At 46.0% G+C, this 19,305-nt stretch overlaps 2 protein-coding genes across 2 annotated transcripts; both read right to left on the reverse strand.

The window, feature by feature from the left end:
* Window positions 1–4,499: 4,499 nt before the first annotated feature.
* hmx4 (H6 family homeobox 4) lies at window positions 4,500–7,268 on the reverse strand. The gene is made up of 2 exons (XM_029643645.2): window positions 6,401–7,268; window positions 4,500–6,189 (listed from the first exon to the last, which is right to left on the reverse strand). Exons 1-2 carry the CDS (start codon window positions 6,618–6,620, stop codon window positions 5,612–5,614), a joined length of 798 nt encoding a protein of 265 aa, XP_029499505.1. The 5' UTR covers window positions 6,621–7,268; the 3' UTR covers window positions 4,500–5,611.
* A 2,921-nt stretch (window positions 7,269–10,189) lies between these two features.
* On the reverse strand, window positions 10,190–18,391 carry LOC115115154 (homeobox protein HMX1-like). The gene is made up of 2 exons (XM_065003234.1): window positions 17,464–18,391; window positions 10,190–11,673 (listed from the first exon to the last, which is right to left on the reverse strand). Exons 1-2 carry the CDS (start codon window positions 17,816–17,818, stop codon window positions 10,892–10,894), a joined length of 1,137 nt encoding a protein of 378 aa, XP_064859306.1. The 5' UTR covers window positions 17,819–18,391; the 3' UTR covers window positions 10,190–10,891.
* Window positions 18,392–19,305: the final 914 nt, after the last annotated feature.

Consider the following 19,305-nt stretch of genomic DNA (forward strand, 5'->3'; position numbering starts at 1 on the left):
AGTCTCTGGATAAGAGAGTCTGCTAAATGACTCCCTACTGTCAGTCTCTCTGCAAAATAGTCTGCTAATTGACTCAAATGGAAAATGGAAAAATGGAATGTTGTTGGTAGGGGCTGAGAGGTGTGTGTGTGTGTGCGTGTGCGTGTGCGTGTGCGTGTGTGCGTGCGTGTGTGCGTGCGTGCGTGCGTGCGTGACGTGAAGGGGAAGAGGACGAGTAGAAGGAGGAAGAGTAGTAGAGGAAGGAGGAGGGAGGAAGAGGACGAGAAGGAGGAAGAGCAGTAGAGGAGGGAGGAAGAGGACGAGTAGAAGGAGGAAGAGCAGTAGAGGAGGGAGGAAGAGGACGAGTAGAAGGAGGAAGAGTAGTAGAGGGAGGAGGAAGAGGGAAATGAGGAAGAGGTCAATTATAAAGAATTTCATAGTTGATTTAAACTTGAATTCATAAAATACTTGCTGGCACAGTTTGGTTCAACTCTTAAAATCAATCCTTGTGATCGTCAAGCATCCACAGGATAACGAGATTACACAATGCAATGCAGCTGTGACAACAGAAAGCTGTTCTGTACACCTATAGATCTACCTGACATTTAACTAGTTTATTTAACCAGGCAAGTCAGTTAAGAACAAAGTCTTATTTCCAATGACGGCCTACCGGGGAACGGTGGGTTAACTGCCCTGTTCAGGGACAAGAACGACAGATTTTTACCTTGTCACCTCGGGGATTCGATCGTGCACCCTTTACTGTTACTACCCCACTAGGCTACCGGCCACCCCACTAGGCTACCTGCCACCCCACTAGGCTACCTGCCACCCCACACACGGCTACCTGCCACCCCACTAGGCTACCTGCCACCCCACTAGGCTACCTGCCACCCCACACACGGCTACCTGCCACCCCACACACGGCTACCTGCCACCCCACTAGGCCCACACCCCACTAGGCTACCTGACACCTGCCACCCCACTAGGCTACCTGACACCCCACTAGGCTACCTGACACCCCACTAGGCTACCTGCCACCCCACACACGGCTCCCTGCCACCCCACTAGGCCCTGCCACCCCACAAGTCAACCTGCACCCCCACGGCTACCTGCCACCCCACACACGGCTACCTGCCACCCCACACACGGCTACCTGCCACCCCACTAGGCTACCTGCCACCCCACTAGGCTACCTGCCACCCCACTAGGCTACCTGCCACCCCACAGGCTACCTGGCTACCTGCCACCCCCCACCCCACAGGCTACCTGCCACCCCACTAGGCTACCTGCCACCCCACTAGGCTACCTGCCACCCCACTAGGCTACCTGCCACCCCACTAGGCTACCTGCCACCCCACTAGGCTACCTGCCACCCCACTAGGCTACCTGCCACCCCACACACGGCTACCTGCCACCCCACACACGGCTACCTGCCACCCCACACACGGCTACCTGCCACCCCACACACGGCTACCTGCCACCCCACACACGGCTACCTGCCACCCCAGTACCTGACACACGGCTACCTGCCACCCCACTAGGCTACCTGCCACCCCACTAGGCTACCTGCCACCCCACTAGGCTACCTGACACCCCACTAGGCTACCTGCCACCCCACACACAGCTCCCTGCCACCCCACTAGGCTCCCTGCCACCCCACTAGGCTACCTGCCACCCCACTAGGCTACCTGCCACCCCACTAGGCTACCTGCCACCCCACTAGGCTACCTGCCACCCCACACACGGCTACCTGCCAACCCACTAGGCTACCTGCCACCCCACTAGGCTACCTCGCCCCCACTAGGCTACCTGCCACCCCACTAGGCTACCTGCCACCCCACTAGGCTACCTGCCACCCCACTAGGCTACTTGCCACCCGACTAGGCTACCTGCCACCCCACACACGGCTACCTGCCACCCCACTAGTCTACCTGCCACCCCACTAGGCTACCTGCCACCCCACTAGGCTACCTGCCACCCCACTAGGCTACCTGCCACCCCACACACGGCTACCTGCCATCCCACACACGGCTACCTGCCATCCCACACACGGCTACCTGCCACCCCACTAGGCTACCTGCCACCCCACTAGGCTACCTGCCACCCCACACGGCTACCTGCTACCCAACAAGGCTACCTGCCACCCCACTAGGCTACCTGCCACCCCACTAGGCTACCTGCCACCCCACTAGGCTACCTCGCCCCCACTAGGCTACCTGCCACCCCACTAGGCTACCTGCCACCCCACTAGGCTACCTGCCACCCCACTAGGCTACCTGCCACCCCACATGGCTACCTGCCACCCCACTAGGCTACCTGCCACCCCACTAGGCTACCTGCAACCCCACTAGCCTACCTGCCACCCCACACGGCTACCTGCCACCCCACTAGGCTACCTGCCACCCCACTAGGCTACCTGCCACCCCACTAGGCTACCTGCCACCCCACTAGTCTACCTGCCACCCCACTAGGCTACCTGCCACCCCACTAGGCTACCTGCCATCCCACTAGGCTACCTGCCATCCCACTAGGCTACCTGCCACCCCACACACGGCTACCTGCCACCCCACTAGTCTACCTGCCACCCCACTAGGCTCCCTGCCACCCCACACACGGCTACCTGCCACCCCACTAGTCTACCTGCCACCCCACTAGGCTACCTGCCACCCCACTAGACTACCTGCCACCCCACTAGTCTACCTGCCACCCCACTAGGCTCCCTGCCACCCCACACACGGCTACCTGCCACCCCACACGGCTACCTGCCACCCCACTAGTCTACCTGCCACCCCACTAGTCTACCTGCCACCCCACACGGCTACCGGCCTAGTGGTAATAGTATCAAGACTGCCCAATGTGGCTAATTGGTTTATTAATACAATTTCAAGCTCATAACTGTGCCACTCTCCTCAAACAATAGCATGGTATACTTTCCCTGTAATAGCTACTGTAAATTGGACAGTGCAGTTAGATTAACCAGAATTAAAGCTTTCTGCCCATATCAGATATGTCTATGTCCTGGGAAATGCTCTTGTTACTTCCTACCTCATGCTAATCACATTAGCCTACATTAGCTCAACCTCATGCTAATCACATTAGCCTACATTAGCTCAACCTCATGCTAATCGCATTAGCCTACGTTAGCTCAATTTTCCCGTCGGGGGACCCACTGATCCTGTAGAGGTTTTAATTCAATGGAATGATTAAATATCTTATCCCATGTCAAAATAATAAACTGCTCACATTTCAAAAGATCAAACCTTATTAGAGCCAATGTCTGTCCCTTAATCTCTTTTTTTTTTGCGTTCCCATGTTACATTTAGTCACCTGACAGGCACACCTGACATAGCCCTCCCTGTGTAGGTAAGAAAAACACCTTGGCCAAATATGGAGGTCGTTATTAATTGATGGTGAAAGTGCGCAGGCGCGTTCCCATGGGAGGCCCTTGAGCGTCTAGCGGATAAGGCAGACAGGGGCGGATAACCCGCGCGGACCTATCGTGCGCCCTCGGCCAGGGCTCGAGCAGCTCCATCTGTTCGCCGTTTCCCCTGCGTGGAGACTGCGGCGCAAGGCGTTTTAACCAAGACTGTGGGTGACGACTCTTAAGTGTGAATGACGAGGCTTTAATTAAAGGCAGAGAATTAGAATGTCACCGCTACGTTCTGATCGTTCTAATTCTACAGCTACGTGGCTAAATGAATGTGCGCTGGTGAAACGGACCCTCCTCGTTGTAACATCTTGCTGTTTTGATTAAACTGAGCCAATTTGTTTGTGCATAAAAGTGCATCTATGGGGCTTCACTCGGGCACATTATACATGTCAAATGAATTAAATACAGACCATATTGTTTTTCGCTGAATTTAGCCTGCTCTCCTTGTAGAATGGTTTACAGCGTAAGGCTGTATAATTGGAGGGCGGAATACACCATTACGCGTTAAGACTATGTCTGTGCCATTGCAGAATCCAAAGCCAATAGTCCTTGCAATATACGAGTTGTAATGGGGTACTTTCCTGGGTAAATACTCCCGAAGTATACGTCAAGTGTTAAATATTGTGCGCAAGCAGAGGAACACAATAGGCACACAGGCCTTTTGCCACAAATATTTCCTACATACGTCCTACTTCAGAAGGAACGTTTTAAAATTTTACAACGTATTTATGATAAGCTTACATACATTTCTCTTAAGAAGCCTGGTTCTTAATTAATTAAAGCACTTGACTGCAATCTGATATTCCACAAAGCAGGATTAGCTCTCTCTCTCTCTCTCTCTTTCTCTCTCTCTTTCTCTCTGTCTCTCTCTCTCTCTCTTTCTCTCTCTCTTTCTCTCTCTCTCTCTCTCTCTCTCTCTCTCTCTCTCTCTCTCTCTCTCTCTCTCTCTCTTTCTCTCTCTCTTTCTCTCTCTCTCTCTCTCTCTCTCTCTGTCTCTCTCTCTCTCCCTCTTTCTCTCTCTGTCTCTCTCTGTCTCTCGCTGTCTCGCTCTCTCTCGTCGTTGCTGATAATCAGATTCACATGCTGTGTCTTGAGATTAGTTACACGCCAAAGCGTGTTACAACAATAAGCCTATTGTCTTCGGGTTCATAATATTTATTATGAAATGTGAATTCTGTGTTTCTATACCAGAATTGTGAAAAATGCCACATTCATTACGTGTTTCTGGAACCGTACTAATAGTTAGCAGACATGTTGTTAATTGTTTGTGTGACACTTTTGACATCTCTACATTAAACGGTGTTTAAGAGTAAATGCGTTTTGTAAAACAACTCCAAAATGCATGTATACATCCGTTCCCCAGACATCCTACAACTGAAGGCTTTAAGGCGCAGCACAGCAACGCATAGTATACATAAACCTTTGTACCAAACGATGTTTTTTTTTTATATATACATTAAAAAACATTTTTTAATGACAGATTCAGTCAATTTTATAGTATTGGGAAGAAATAAGAATGTTATACTTCTAATTGATATAAAGTTTAAACGTGCGTAAAAAAAAAAAAATCATTACATTCATTTTAAATACATAGTTAATTTAATGAATTGAAAATGAAATATAATACAGTACATGCATGCAAATATAATACCATCTTTGGCCGTGTTTAGACTGCTGGGACAAGCTGTTGTTAATAACAGGTTCATAATAATAATAATAATAATTTAATAAATGATTATTAGACCCACTGTTTTAGGCCTACGCTGGTACTCTGCGTACCGAAACAACTATCTATTATTATAACATAAAACTGAATATGGAGTTATTCTGCATGTCTTTGTGTGATAGGATATCCTGCAAATATGTTCTTGAGTTTTGTATCAACATTGTTGATGTGTGTCAATAAATACAATTGGCGCAGGCTATCGATGTGACACGTAGGATGGAGCTAGGCCTTAGGTCAACAGGCTATCCTTACAAGTGGGCTTTTTAAAGGCCTACATGGGCCAGACTCGACCTTACGTTTTTTAACACGATGATGAGGGGGGGGGGGCGCTAAATGCGGAAGCTGTAATTGGCATGATATATCACTTTGTAAACAGTGTCTTTTTGGCGATGACGCTAACCCTACGCCTCCTTCGAACAGACTAGGCCGGGTTTAAATAGGACTACGTCTCCTTTAAGCAGACTCGGCCTTGTCTACTACAGGACAACGTCTCCTTCGAATAGACTAAAGTACTTGGTGGCATTGGAAAAACATAAATAATGCGTGCTACTGCCAGGGTATACGATGGGCAGGGGCATCGGCATCAAGCATCTCCCCAGCAGGTTATTGTCTTTGTACAAGGCCGGGAGCTGCAGAGCCTTCCCCGGACCCGCGTCGGAGAAATCACCGTTGGGACCATCTAGCGCTGTTGAAATCTGTCTTTTCAATTTATTCCTTCGGTTCTGGAACCAGATTTTGACCTGCGTTTCCGTTAGCTGGAGAGAACTGGCGAGGCAGGCGCGCTCGGCGCTGCTAAGGTACCGCTTCATATCGAAAGTAGATTCCAACTGAAAGATCTGTCTCTTGGAGAAGATTGTGCGAGTTTTTTTCTTGGTTATTAATAACAGTTGTTTTTTCTTGCCGCTGCTATCACCGTCTCCGGTGTGATGCGTCGAGGAGCAGTCGTCGCCGCTGTCCCCACTTTCGAAGCAATTGTCGGTGATCTGTAACGAGTCTTCCCGGGTGATAGCGACGGCCTTGGGTCCTCCGGTTGGGCTACAGTCGTTATCCGGCTCTGAGAACAGAAATGGGACAGAAATTGTATTCCGCAATATATATATATATATATAGCTTGACGCTGACAGTTTATCAGGCTACAATATTATGCTACACATATAAATGCATTAGGCCCGATGTGTTGAATCAGGCTACAAAAAGGCAGTTTAGTCTGATACAGTGCAGTGTTTAACGTTCATATTTGACCATATTAGGCAACAGTTGCCTACCTGCATCGTGTAGCCTTGTCGCGGGGTCAATTCTCCGTTGATGGTCATCGAACCAGTACAGTCCCGTGCTATTCTGTAGCCTGCTACCGGAATGACAGCTGTCAACTGTCTTCCTACCGTTGTTACCGCTCGAGTATGTCTGCAGGTTCAGAATGTTGTCTATGGTGAATTTGAGAGACGCGGCAGTCGGCTTGCATGACGCGTCCACTTTGCTCATCATTTTAGAGAAATTGTCTCTTTTCTCCCGCAAGGAATTTTGGAACAAAATGTCCCTGCGCTCTAGAAGTGGAACTTGGAACTCTCTTTCTCTCTTCCTAACGACGTCTTGACGCTCCACGCACCATTTGCTCCATGCGAGGATGATGAGGGGATTGGACTGGGGCTTTCACGGCGCGCCTCTCTCTCTCTCTCTCTGCCTCGCCTGTAACTTTCACGGACCGGATGGAACGTTGGTGCGCCCTCGTCCATTGGACAAGAGGAGTGCCTGCGAGGGGCCAATTGCATCAAGGGGAGGGGAAGAGAGAGAGAGAGGGGAGTAGAATGTTATCGTTTTCCCCTTCTTTTCTTGAGCCTGGCATCTGGTATACAGGCTACGAAACGAAGAATGGAAATGATTAATTAGAAATAATTTAATTTGAGGTGTGCTGTATTTGAGGAATTAGCCTATTTTATTTGTCTGCAGTCATGGCTTTGGGTTGGTGCATATATAATGTCTAGCTATAGACCCTACAGTTCTGCCTTAGAAGGTAGGCTACCTAATACATCCTGTTTTAGACTTAACACCTGGTGCTGACCGGGTCCAAACCCGATGTCCACCAGAAGTTTTTGTCGTTGGGAGAAGCGGAGGTGGATTACGGGGTTTCAGCGTTTCAGCGTTTTTTTTTTTTTAAATGACTGGCACGCGTTTTAACGAAGTTCACGTTTTAATGAGGCCTTTTCGACGAGCTGTAGTTTTCAAAGTAAAAAAAAAACAAACAAGAGAAACACCCATATAAATATATTATAAAAAGTATTTACATGAATGTAGCTGGAATAACATATTGAACACGACATTTACTGTCAATTAAAATAACCTAGCTCCATTGCTATGTGTAACCGTTTCCATTTAATTTAGGCCTGCATTGCAATTCATTAACGCATATTTATTTATTTGCGTCTTATAAACTCGTTAACTGATAGAAGGGAACGAATAGAATAGAACCCATCAGGCTTCTATATTCCGCCCGCGGTGGATAAAGTCCCCAAACGTCATACTTGAGTCATAGTAAAAAAAAAATATATATATATACCTTCATGGAAAATGACTCGAGTAAAATTGAAAGTCACCCAGTAAAATACTACTTGAGTAAAAGTCTAAACGTATTTGGTTTTAAATATACTTAAATAGGAAAAGTTATTGTAAACTCATGTATTAAAAGTAAAAGTGTAAATAATTTCAAATTCCTTTTACTAAGCAAAGCAGACGGCACCATTTTTTAAAACATTTTATTTATTTATTTACTGATTGCCAGGGGGGCACACTCCAACACTCAAGACATATTTTACAAATGAAGCATTAGTGTTTAGTGAGACCTCCAGATCAGAGACAGTAGGGATGACCAGGGATGTTCTCTTGATAAGTGTATGAATTCGACCATTTTCCTGTCCTGCTAAACATTAAAAATGTAACAAGTACTTTTGGGTGTCAGGGGAAAACGTATTGAGTTAAAAGTACATGATTTTCATTAGGAATGTAGTGAAGTAAAAGTAAAAGTGGTCAATAATATAAAGAGTAAAGTAAAGTACAGAAACCTCCCCAAAATAACTACTTAAGTAGTACTTTAAAGTATTTTAACGCCATTGTGTTTTTGCACAAGGCTATGAGGTATAGGCCTATAATCAATATAATGGCTGAACGACTACACGCTATAGTGGAGAACAGAGGCCTGTAAATTATTATTTACAACGGCAGCCTACACCTGACAAACCCGGACGTCGCCGGGCCAATTGTTCGCCGCCTTACGGGACTCCCGATCACGGCCGGTTGTGATACAGCCTAGATTCGATCCAGGATGTCTGTAAGTGACACCTCTAGCACTGAGATGCAGTGCCTTAGACCGCTGCGCCACTTATTCATATAGACCTAGACTGTGTTTATGGGTAGGCTACTGTTATCCACATGATATTGAGCGCTATATTGATGACTGTTTATTGTCCGGAATAAAGTTAGAACCCTCTATTGTATTGTTTGTTGAGGTGATGATCGTGAACATATTTTTGCTGTTGTCCGTTTTACAGATAAAACCATTAGCAGAAGGAATTTGAATTCGTGTACGTTATTTTACCCAGGAAACCCCACGGCCACACGTTCTCCCTAAAGCAAAACGTCTATCGTCTTCGATGGGGATGTGGTTGTGATGAATGTACTTAGCATTGTGTTGTTTTACTCCTAAATATGTGTTGCCCTCGGACGTTATCTCTAGTATCCTTCTGCCGAATGAATGGCGGCTCCCACGTACAGATCCTTCTCCCGAATGAATGGCGGATCCCACGTACAGATCCTTCTCCCGAATGAATGGCGGCTCCCACGTACAGATCCTTCTCCCGAATGAATGGCGGCTCCCACGTACAGATCCTTCTCCCGAATGAATGGCGGCTCCCACGTACAGATCCTTCTCCCGAATGAATGGCGGCTCCCACGTACAGATCCTTCTCCCGAATGAATGGCGGCTCCCACGTACAGATCCTTCTCCCGAATGAATGGCGGCTCCCACAGATCCTTCTCCCGTACAGATCCTTCTCCCGAATGAATGGCGGCTCCCAATACAGATCCTTCTCCCGAATGAATGGCGGCTAAACGTACAGGCAGAATATGAATAGTTATATAATCATAAATATTTATAAGCTATAATCCTATTAGTTCGGATTATAAGAGAGGCTACTTTAGTGGGTCCGTGGATCCTCTGAATAAAACGTCTACCTGTGTTGTAAATAAATAACATACTATCATAGTTTTATTTATTTGTATTTCATCTTTATTTAACCAGGTAGGCCAGTTGAGAACGAGTTCTCATTTACAACTGCGACCTGGTCATAGTAGCCTACTACGGGCCATAGTAGGCTACTATGCAGGGTTGCAAGTTTAAACCCCCGAGCTGACAAGGTACAAATCTGTCGTTCTGCCCCTGAACAGGCAGTTAACCCACTGTTCCTAGGCCGTCATTGAAAATAAGAATGTGTTCTTAATTAACTGACTTGCCTAGTTAAATAAAGGTAAAGATATAGAATTATGAGTCCTACCGTATAGGTCTATAAACCAACTAACTCTATGGTTCAACTGTTTCTTATACAGTCGTCTAGTCTACTGAGGCTCACAATCACAACTTGCCAGCTGCCAGCCAGCTCAGGCCTGGTGTTGCAGTAGCGTGATGTCATATTTATGTAATAGTGCCTATAATTCATTTGTCCTCACCAACGTCCTTTCGATGACCCCGTGTGTTTTATAAATATGAATGATGACATCAGACCATATTTCCTCTAATGGAGAGACGGGTGTTCCCAGTTCAGTTGCAGGGCAGAGAGCATGTTAGGCCTGCATGCCGGGCAAGGCCATGTTCAAAATAATTCAATGAAGACAAATGTTGTTGTTTTTTCCCATGGAAACGTGTCGCGAGCTTCTTATATATATATATATATATATATATATGTATAGATTTCAAATAGGCATTTTGTTTTTTCTTCTCCGCTCCCCTACTACTTTAGGTTAAACATTTCATTTGGTAACTTTTACAATGAACTTGTGTTTAAGAAGTGAAGGTCTATACGCTGATATGTGTGAGAACTTTCGCTGCCCGGACGGAGGACTTGTGCAGTTCGCTGCACACTACGTCTTCTGTCCTCGTCCGTGTCTATTTGACGGAAGTAAAACTGGCGAAATAAAAGATACTAGTCTATATTTGTATCTTATAGTCCGGGAGGAGCCAATAGATTGGGTAAATTCCGATCAAATGACTTACCATTTCACATGAATTGATCAATTTGTAGGCTACAGTTGATCGATCAATCGAATCTCATGCAAGTTCAACTCTGGACGTTAGTCGAAACAGCAGACACACACACACACATCACTCATATCTTGTGATTCGTTTATTTAGAGCTATATTGTGGAGTAAAAAAGTGACCTTAGAAACGGGCCTTTGAATGTAAAAGTCTTTGCAACAAATAAATGTATATTAAAAAACACATAGCAATGTGGACCGGCACAAACACTATCATTATCTAGTGTGGCGATAATATAATACAAGTAGATATTTAAAGTAGTACATTTATAACATTACAAAAACACCGCGATCAATTGTAAGTCTAAAGGCCATATCTTCAAACTGTTTTACTTGTGTAGTTTTCCGCGGCCATTGCAGTTATTGTTATTGCACGACTCGCTATCTTCAATAATTGAATAAATTAATGACGTGACCTGAACAAAAAAAAGAAGTGAAAGCTCGGTAACGGTCTTTACACCAACCCGGTCATTTGCGAGCGTAGTAAACGCATGGAGTGCGCAAAGGAGGAGAAGGGATAGTTCACAGGGTTCGAGAAACTCATCAAAGGAGGGGAGACCTGGGACACGTTGACATTGAAACCCAACGTCGAGGGCGTGGAGCTTTCGTGATATAGAATCGGAACTCGGACTATCCGTTGGGACGAGTGGGAAACGTTTACGGTCTCTTGATCCGCGGCCATCTGTCTCTTCCATTTGTTCCGTCGATTCTGGAACCAGATTTTCACCTGCGTTTCCGTTAGCTGGAGAGAGGCCGCGATACCTGCCCGTTCAGAACTGCTCAGGTACCGTTTCATATCGAACGTCGACTCCAACTGAAACACCTGACTCCGACTGAAAACGGTTCTAGTTTTCTTCTTCCGGACAGAGCTCGGGTCCAGAGGGGCTTCCGGGTCCGACTGATCGTCAAAGGGATTCTGCGTCTCGTCGTTGTCATCGGTCAGGCTGCTGTCTGCCGGTTTCCGTCCCGTTTTATCGCTGCCTTCAGTGGGTTCTTCTGACACGGCGGAAGAGACGGAGTCTCGGTCGCTGCCTTCAGTGGGTTCTTCTGACACGGCGGAAGAGACGGAGTCTCGGTCGCTGCCTTCAGTGGGTTCTTCTGACACGGCGGAAGAGACGGAGTCTCGGTCGCTGCCTTCAGTGGGTTCTTCTGACACGGCGGAAGAGACGGAGTCTCGGTCGCTGGTTGAGTGGGAGCAGCAACCGTAATCTGAGCATCTGCTGTCCTCGTTGGGATCTGTGGGAAAAAATACAACATGAATTAAATGTGAATCGAATATGGACACATGGCATCAAAGTCTGAATTATTTCAATAGGCTGTTGCTGAGAACAGAAGTTGGCCATAAAAACAAAGGGTTAAAATATAGGCCTTGTACCTATAGTTCATCTTTGAGCTTAAAGAGTAATGGAAAGATAACTGATGGAGAGATATCTAGTGGAGAGAACTGATGGAGAGATAACTGATTAAGAGATAACTGATTAAGAGATAATATGATGGAGAGATAACTGATGAAGAGAACTGATGGAGAGATAATATGATGGAGAGAGAACTGATGGAGAGATAATATGATGCAGAGAGAACTGATGGAGAGATAATATGATGCAGAGAGAACTGATGGAGAGATAATATGATGCAGAGAGAACTGATGGATAGATAACTGATGGAGAGATAATATATGGAGAGATACCTGATGGAGAGATAATATGATGGAGAGATAACTGATGGAGAGATAATATATGGAGAGATAACTGATGGAGAGATAACTGATGGAGAGATAATATATGGAGAGATAATATGATGGAGAGAACTGATGGAGAGATAATATATGGAGAGATAACTGATGGAGAGATAACTGATGCAGAGATAATATATGGAGAGATAACTGATGGAGAGATACCTGATGGAGAGATACCTGATGGAGAGATAACTGATGGAGAGATACCTGATGGAGAGATAATATGATGGAGAGATAACTGATGGAGAGATAATATGATGGAGAGATAATATGATGGAGAGAACTGATGGAGAGATAATATATGGAGAGATAACTGATGGAGAGATAACTGATGCAGAGATAATATATGGAGAGATAACTGATGGAGAGATAACTGATGCAGAGATAATATGATGGAGAGATAACTGATGGAGAGATAACTGATGGAGAGATAACTGATGGAGAGATACCTGATGGAGAGATAATATGATGGAGAGATAATATGATGGAGAGATAATATATGGAGAGATAATATATGGAGAGATAATATATGGAGAGATAACTGATGCAGAGATAACCAAGATGGCCAAGGTGGTCAGGGTGCCTACCCATTCTGAATAGTAGAATGCGCTCAAAACGGGCACCCTATTCCCTAAATAGTGCACTACTTTTGACCTAGGGCCCTATTCACTATATAATGAACTACTCCTGACCTAGGGCCCTATTCCCTATATAGTGAACTACTTCTGACCTAGGGCCCTATTCCCTATATAATGAACTACTTCTGACCTAGGGCCCTATTCACTATATAGTGAACTACTTCTGACCTAGGGCCCTATTCACTATATATAATGAACTACTTCTGACCTAGGGCCCTATTCCCTAAATAGTGCACTACATCTGACCTAGGGCCCTATTCCCTAAATAGTGAACTACTTCTGACCCAGGGCCCTATTCCCTAAATAGTGAACTACTTCTGACCTAGGGCCATATTCCCTAAATAGTGAACTACTTCGGACCTAGGGCCCTATTCACTATATAATGAACTACTTCTGACCTAGGGCCCTATTCACTATATAGTGAACTACTTCTGACCTAGGGCCCTATTCCCTGTATAGTGAACTACTTCTGACCTAGGGCCCTATTCACTATATATAGTGAACTACTTCTGACCTAGGGCCCTATTCCCTAAATAGTGCACTACTTCTGACCTAGGGCCCTATTCCCTATATAATGAACTACTTCTGACCTAGGGCCCTATTCACTATATATAATGAACTATTTCTGACCTAGGGCCCTATTCACTATATATAGTGAACTACTTCTGACCTAGGGCCCTATTCCCTAAATAGTGCACTACTTCTGACCTAAGGCCCTATTCCCTATATAATGAACTACTTCTGACCTAGGGCCCTATTCCCTATATAATGAACTACTTCTGACCTAGGGCCCTATTCACGATATATAATGAACTACTTCTGACCTAGGGCCCTATTCCCTGAATAGTGAACTACTTCTGACCTAGGGCCCTATTCCCTAAATAGTGAACTACTTCTGACCCAGGGCCCTATTCACTATATATAATGAACTACTTCTGACCTAGGGCCCTATTCCCTATATATAATGAACTACTTCTGACCCAGGGCCCTATTCCCTATATATAATGAACTACTTCTGACCCAGGGCCCTATTCCCTATATATAATGAACTACTTCTGACCTAGGGCCGAGGGAATAGGGAGCCGTTTAGTCTGACTGCTGTTGATACATTTATTTTGAAATGCTTTTCATTTATTTAACCTTTATTTAACTGGGTGAACGGAGGCCTACAAAAACCTGACAAAACAATGTCATCCAAATATGAACAAAGTTAACTAACAACAACCCTCCTTAACCAGGACTTGAAGACCTTCAAATTGCACCCTATTCCCTATATAGTGAACTACTAGTGACCAGGGCCCTATTCCCTATATAGTGAACTACTAGTGACCAGGGCCCTATTCCCTATATAGTGAACTACTAGTGACCAGAGACCTATTCCCTATATAGTGAACTACTAGTGACCAGAGACCTATTCCCTATATAGTGAACTACTAGTGACCAGAGTCCTATTCCCTATATAGTGAACTACTAGTGACCAGGGCCCTATTCCCTATATAGTGAACTACTAGTGACCAGAGCCCTATTCCCTATATAGTGAACTACTAGTGACCAGGGCCCTATTCCCTATATAGTGAACTACTAGTGACCAGGGCCCTATTCCCTATATAGTGAACTACTAGTGACCAGGGCCCTATTCCCCATATAGTGAACTACTAGTGACCAGAGCCCTATTCCCTATATAGTGAACTACTAGTGACCAGGGCCCTATTCCCTATATAGTGAACTACTAGTGACCAGGGCCCTATTCCCTATATAGTGAACTACTAGTGACCAGAGCCATATTCCCTATATAGTGAACTACTAGTGACCAGAGCCCTATTCCCTATATAGTGAACTACTAGTGACCAGAGCCCTATTCCCTATATAGTGAACTACTAGTGGCCAGAGCCCTATTCCCTATATAGTGAACTACTAGTGACCAGGGCCCTATTCCCCATATAGTGACCAGAGCCCTATTCCCTATATAGTGAACTACTGGTGACCAGAGCCCTATTCCCTATATAGTGAACTACTAGTGGCCAGAGCCCTATTCCCTATATAGTGAACTACTAGTGACCAGAGCCCTATTCCCTAAATAGTGAACTACTAGTGACCAGAGCCCTATTCCCTATATAGTGCATTATTTTAGACCAGGGCCCTATTCCCTATCTAGTGCACTACTAGTGACCAGGGCCCTATTCCCTATCTAGTGCACTACTAGTGAACAGAGCCCTATTCCCTATCTAGTGCATTATTTTAGACCAGGGCCCTATTCCCTATCTAGTGCACTACTAGTGACCAGGGCCCTATTCCCTATCTAGTGCACTACTAGTGAACAGAGCCCTATTCCCTATCTAGTGCATTATTTTAGACCAGGGCCCTATTCCCTATATAGTGAACTACTAGTGACCATTACTAGTGATGCATTATTTTAGACCAGGGCCATAGGACTCCAAAGTATAGGGAATAGGGCTCCATGGGATATAACCCTGTGCCTGTACGGCTGTTCGGAAGAGACCAAGACCCCTGTTCCCTGGGGTCATCCACTCGGACAAAATAATTGCACTCTTGAGCCTTTAATGAGTTTGGAAAGGCTGCAGAGAGAGAGGAGGGGAAAAGAGAGAGAGAGAGAGAGAGAGAGGGAGGGAAGAGATCGAGAGAGAGGGAGAGAGAGAGAGAGGGAGACAGAGAGAGATAGAGGAGAGAGAGAGAGAGAGAGGGAAGAGAGAGAGAGAGAGAGAGAGAGAGAGAGAGAGAGAGAGAGAGAGAGAGAGAGAGAGAGAGAGAAAGAGAGAGAGGGGGGGGGACTCCAAACATGAGCTCAGTGCTTCTGTTAGTTACCAAATTAAGCAAACGGGCCTCGTTGACCCTACAGAGGACACTTCCCTCTATCAGTAGACTAGCTGACCAGACAGGACCAGAGGACACTTCCCTCTATCAGTAGACTGGCTGACCAGACAGGACCAGGGGACACTAACCTCTATCAGTAGGCTGGCTGACCAGACAGGACCAGGGGACACTTCCCTCTATCAGTACACTGGCTGACCAGACAGGACCAGGGGACACTTCCCTCTATCAGTAGACTGGCTGACCAGACAGGACCAGGGGACACTTCCCTCTATCAGTAGACAGGCTGACCAGACAGGACCAGGGAACACTTCCCTCTATCAGTAGACTGGCTGACCAGACAGGACCAGACAGGACCAGGGGACACTTCCCTCTATCAGTAGACTGGCTGACCAGACAGGACCAGGGGACACTTCCCTCTATCAGTAGACTGGCTGACCAGACAGGACCAGAGGACACTTCCCTCTATCAGTAGACTGGCTGACCAGACAGGACCAGAGGACACTTCCCTCTATCAGTAGACTGGCTGACCAGACAGGACCAGGGGACACTTCCCTCTATCAGTAGACTGGCTGACCAGACAGGACCAGAGGACACTTCTCTCTATCAGTAAACTGGCTGACCAGACAGGACCAGAGGACACTTCCCTCTATCAGTAGACTGGCTGACCAGACAGGACCAGGGGACACTTCCCTCTATCAGTAGACTGGCTGACCAGACAGGACCACGGGACACTTCCCTCTATCAGTAGACTGGCTGACCAGACAGGACCAGAGGACTAGGGCTCTGGTCTAAAGTAGTGCACTATATAGGGAATAGGGCTCTGTTCTAAAGTAGTGCACTATATAGGGAATAGGGCTCTGGTCTAAAGTAGTGCACTATATAGGGAATAGGGCTCTGTTCTAAAGTAGTGCACTATATAGGGAATAGGGCTCTGTTCTAAAGTAGTGCACTATATAGGGAATAGGGCTCTGGTCTAAAGTAGTGCACTATATAGGGAATAGGGCTCTGGTCTAAAGTAGTGCACTATATAGGGAAAAGGACTCTGGTCTAAAGTAGTGCACTATATAGGGAATAGGACTCTGGTCTAAAGTAGTGCACTATATAGGGAATAGGGCTCTGGTCTAAAGTAGTGCACTATATAGGGAATAGGGCCCTGGTCTAAAGTAGTGCACTATATAGGGAATAGGGCCCTGGTCTAAAGTAGTGCACTATATAGGGAATAGGGTCCCATTTGCGATCCCGACCTATAGTGACAGGCAGTGTGCGTTATTAGAGATATAGGCTTAGTCATGATGCGCGATAGGACTATCACGACACACGATATAGACGTAACATATAACACATGTCGGCGTAACGTGATACGCCGACATACATGGCGACATGTGGTTAAACCTCCTTGGCAGGTCTCCCTGGTAAAAAAATAGTTTTTTTTGTTTTTACGTCAATGGGACTGATTCAATGATGGTTATTGTGAGATGTTCTTGGCCCTAGATGTAGACTACAGGCCTAAAACCTCGTGTTGTTATAGCCTAATATAACTGGGCCATTCAAACCCTTCGATCGCAATGAGAAGCTGTTTTTTTATATACACAATATAGACTATCCTACCAGCTTCGATCATGCAGTCAAAGATAATTATAGGAATATTTATCTAACGGAATACAGACAGATTACTGTATTGCCCATACAGTCACATTTAAACGATGGCTCTTTTGGGCATTTTATTTTACAATGGATCTCATACAGTAGATTCGAGTATGTCGTTAAAAAACAATTAAACACAACAATTTATCCAATAAAATAAAGATATAGGCAACTTACTGTTGGACCTTTTGAGACTGAGTGGTTTGACGTTAACGGCTGCGGCTCCTCTGTTCCGTTCTAACTGCGAGTCTCTCCGAGGGGAACCCTCGGCGCCGTGGCCAGGGAAGGCTGCCTCTTGACCGGCCACTTGGCTGGGATGTCCCGCTAAGACTCGGATAGGGTAGACCATCTCATTCCGCTCCATACTCTCCTCCGCGGTCCTGCTACTATACTGGCTGTTGTTGTTGTTGTTGACCTGTCCGTTGAAATACGTTGACTCTCCATTCTTCCTCGAGCCGAGTAGATTTTCGATGTAAAACGAGGAGACTTTTGACGGTGTCGAAGCCTGAGTGTCTGTCGCCTTGTCGTGCATGATGTTTTTAAATGAAAAACAAATGCATAACCCTGGCCACTCAAACAAAACAATCCTCCTGCGTCGGTGACGACGAGCACGTGTGTTCTGTTACTCCGCACAACAACTGTTATTTTCGTTGTTGTTGTTGATGTGTGTCCCGGTCGGATCTTAAAAGCACCATCTCAACCGGGTTTCTCCAGTCTCCCCTGTTTAGAAATGATAAATCCTCATCACCGAAACCGTTACCAGGGCGGCCCTGGAGCTCCGTGGCGCCAGCACAGCACCGGGCAGAGACCGGAGAGGTTGTAGCCTACAGCGGGGAGGCGAGTCAAGACAAACGGTTGACGAGCGGAGGGTATCCGCTGATTGGACAAGCCACAATATCAAATGGGATGACTCCAGGAGAGCAGAGAGAGGTTTCCGTCGCAAATGGCACTCTATCCCTTACACAGTGCACTACTTTTGACCCTAGCCCTACAGACCCTGGTCAAAGGAAAGCGCTATAAAAGGAATAGGGTACATTTTGGGACGGAGCCGATAATTACTCTGTCTGACGGGGACTCGCCTCCCCTCAGCTACTGCTGCAGGCTCGCGTGTGTGTGTCCGCGTGCACCACCGGGGCCAGGGAGACCCTCCCCCCAGTCATTCAGTGAACGAGCCTTTATTTGGGTCAATTAGGAGGCAAATAAAAATACAGGAAGAGAGAGAGAACACAGTCCTCCTCCTCCTCGCGGGTCCCATATGGTTCCACAGCGCTGTACACGGAAAGGAAGAGCGGTCTGTATCTACTACTGTACATACATCACCGCCTATTGGCTAACCGGGGAAATGCAGTACGCTGCTTGACATGTAGGATCTGAATAAAAGGGACTCTAAAATCATCATAGTTAAAACATTTAAAATAAACAACAACTTAGAGCCCATTTTCTTGTAGACGAAAAATGCGCTGCGTATAGCTCTGCGTACAGCTCTGCGTATATATCTGTGTATAGCTCTGCGTATATATCTGTGTATATCTCTGCGTATAGCTCTGCGTATATATCTGTGTATATCTCTGCGTATAGCTCTGCGTATATCTCTGCGTCTATCTCTGCGTAAAGCGATAATTGGTACTATTGTAAGAGCTGGGACCATAAACAGCTAATAATCGACACAAACCAACCTGATCATTTATCGCTGGTATTTAGCTGGTAGCATTCCTTACAGATAAGAAGTCTTCACTAAATAAATGATACGAGTGTTAATGTGAATTACTAATAGTAGATAATACCATGTAAAAAAAAGATGTAGTGTGTATTTAAGTTATAAACGTATCGTTCTATTCATCATTATCGCTTCAATTCAGGCAATTTACCGCAGTATGGATTTTTGGTCAATATTTTCCAGCTCTATAGGCTAATTAATGTAGGCTTACCGTGTGCGCTTTTCTGTGGGAGTAGATACGTAAAGGCAAATTAATGTAGGCTTACCGTGTGCGCTTTTCTGTGGGAGTAGATAAGGGCTAA

This window comes from Oncorhynchus nerka, linkage group LG18 (genome assembly GCF_034236695.1).
Source record: "Oncorhynchus nerka isolate Pitt River linkage group LG18, Oner_Uvic_2.0, whole genome shotgun sequence".
In the NCBI taxonomy this organism is placed as follows: domain Eukaryota; kingdom Metazoa; phylum Chordata; class Actinopteri; order Salmoniformes; family Salmonidae; genus Oncorhynchus; species Oncorhynchus nerka.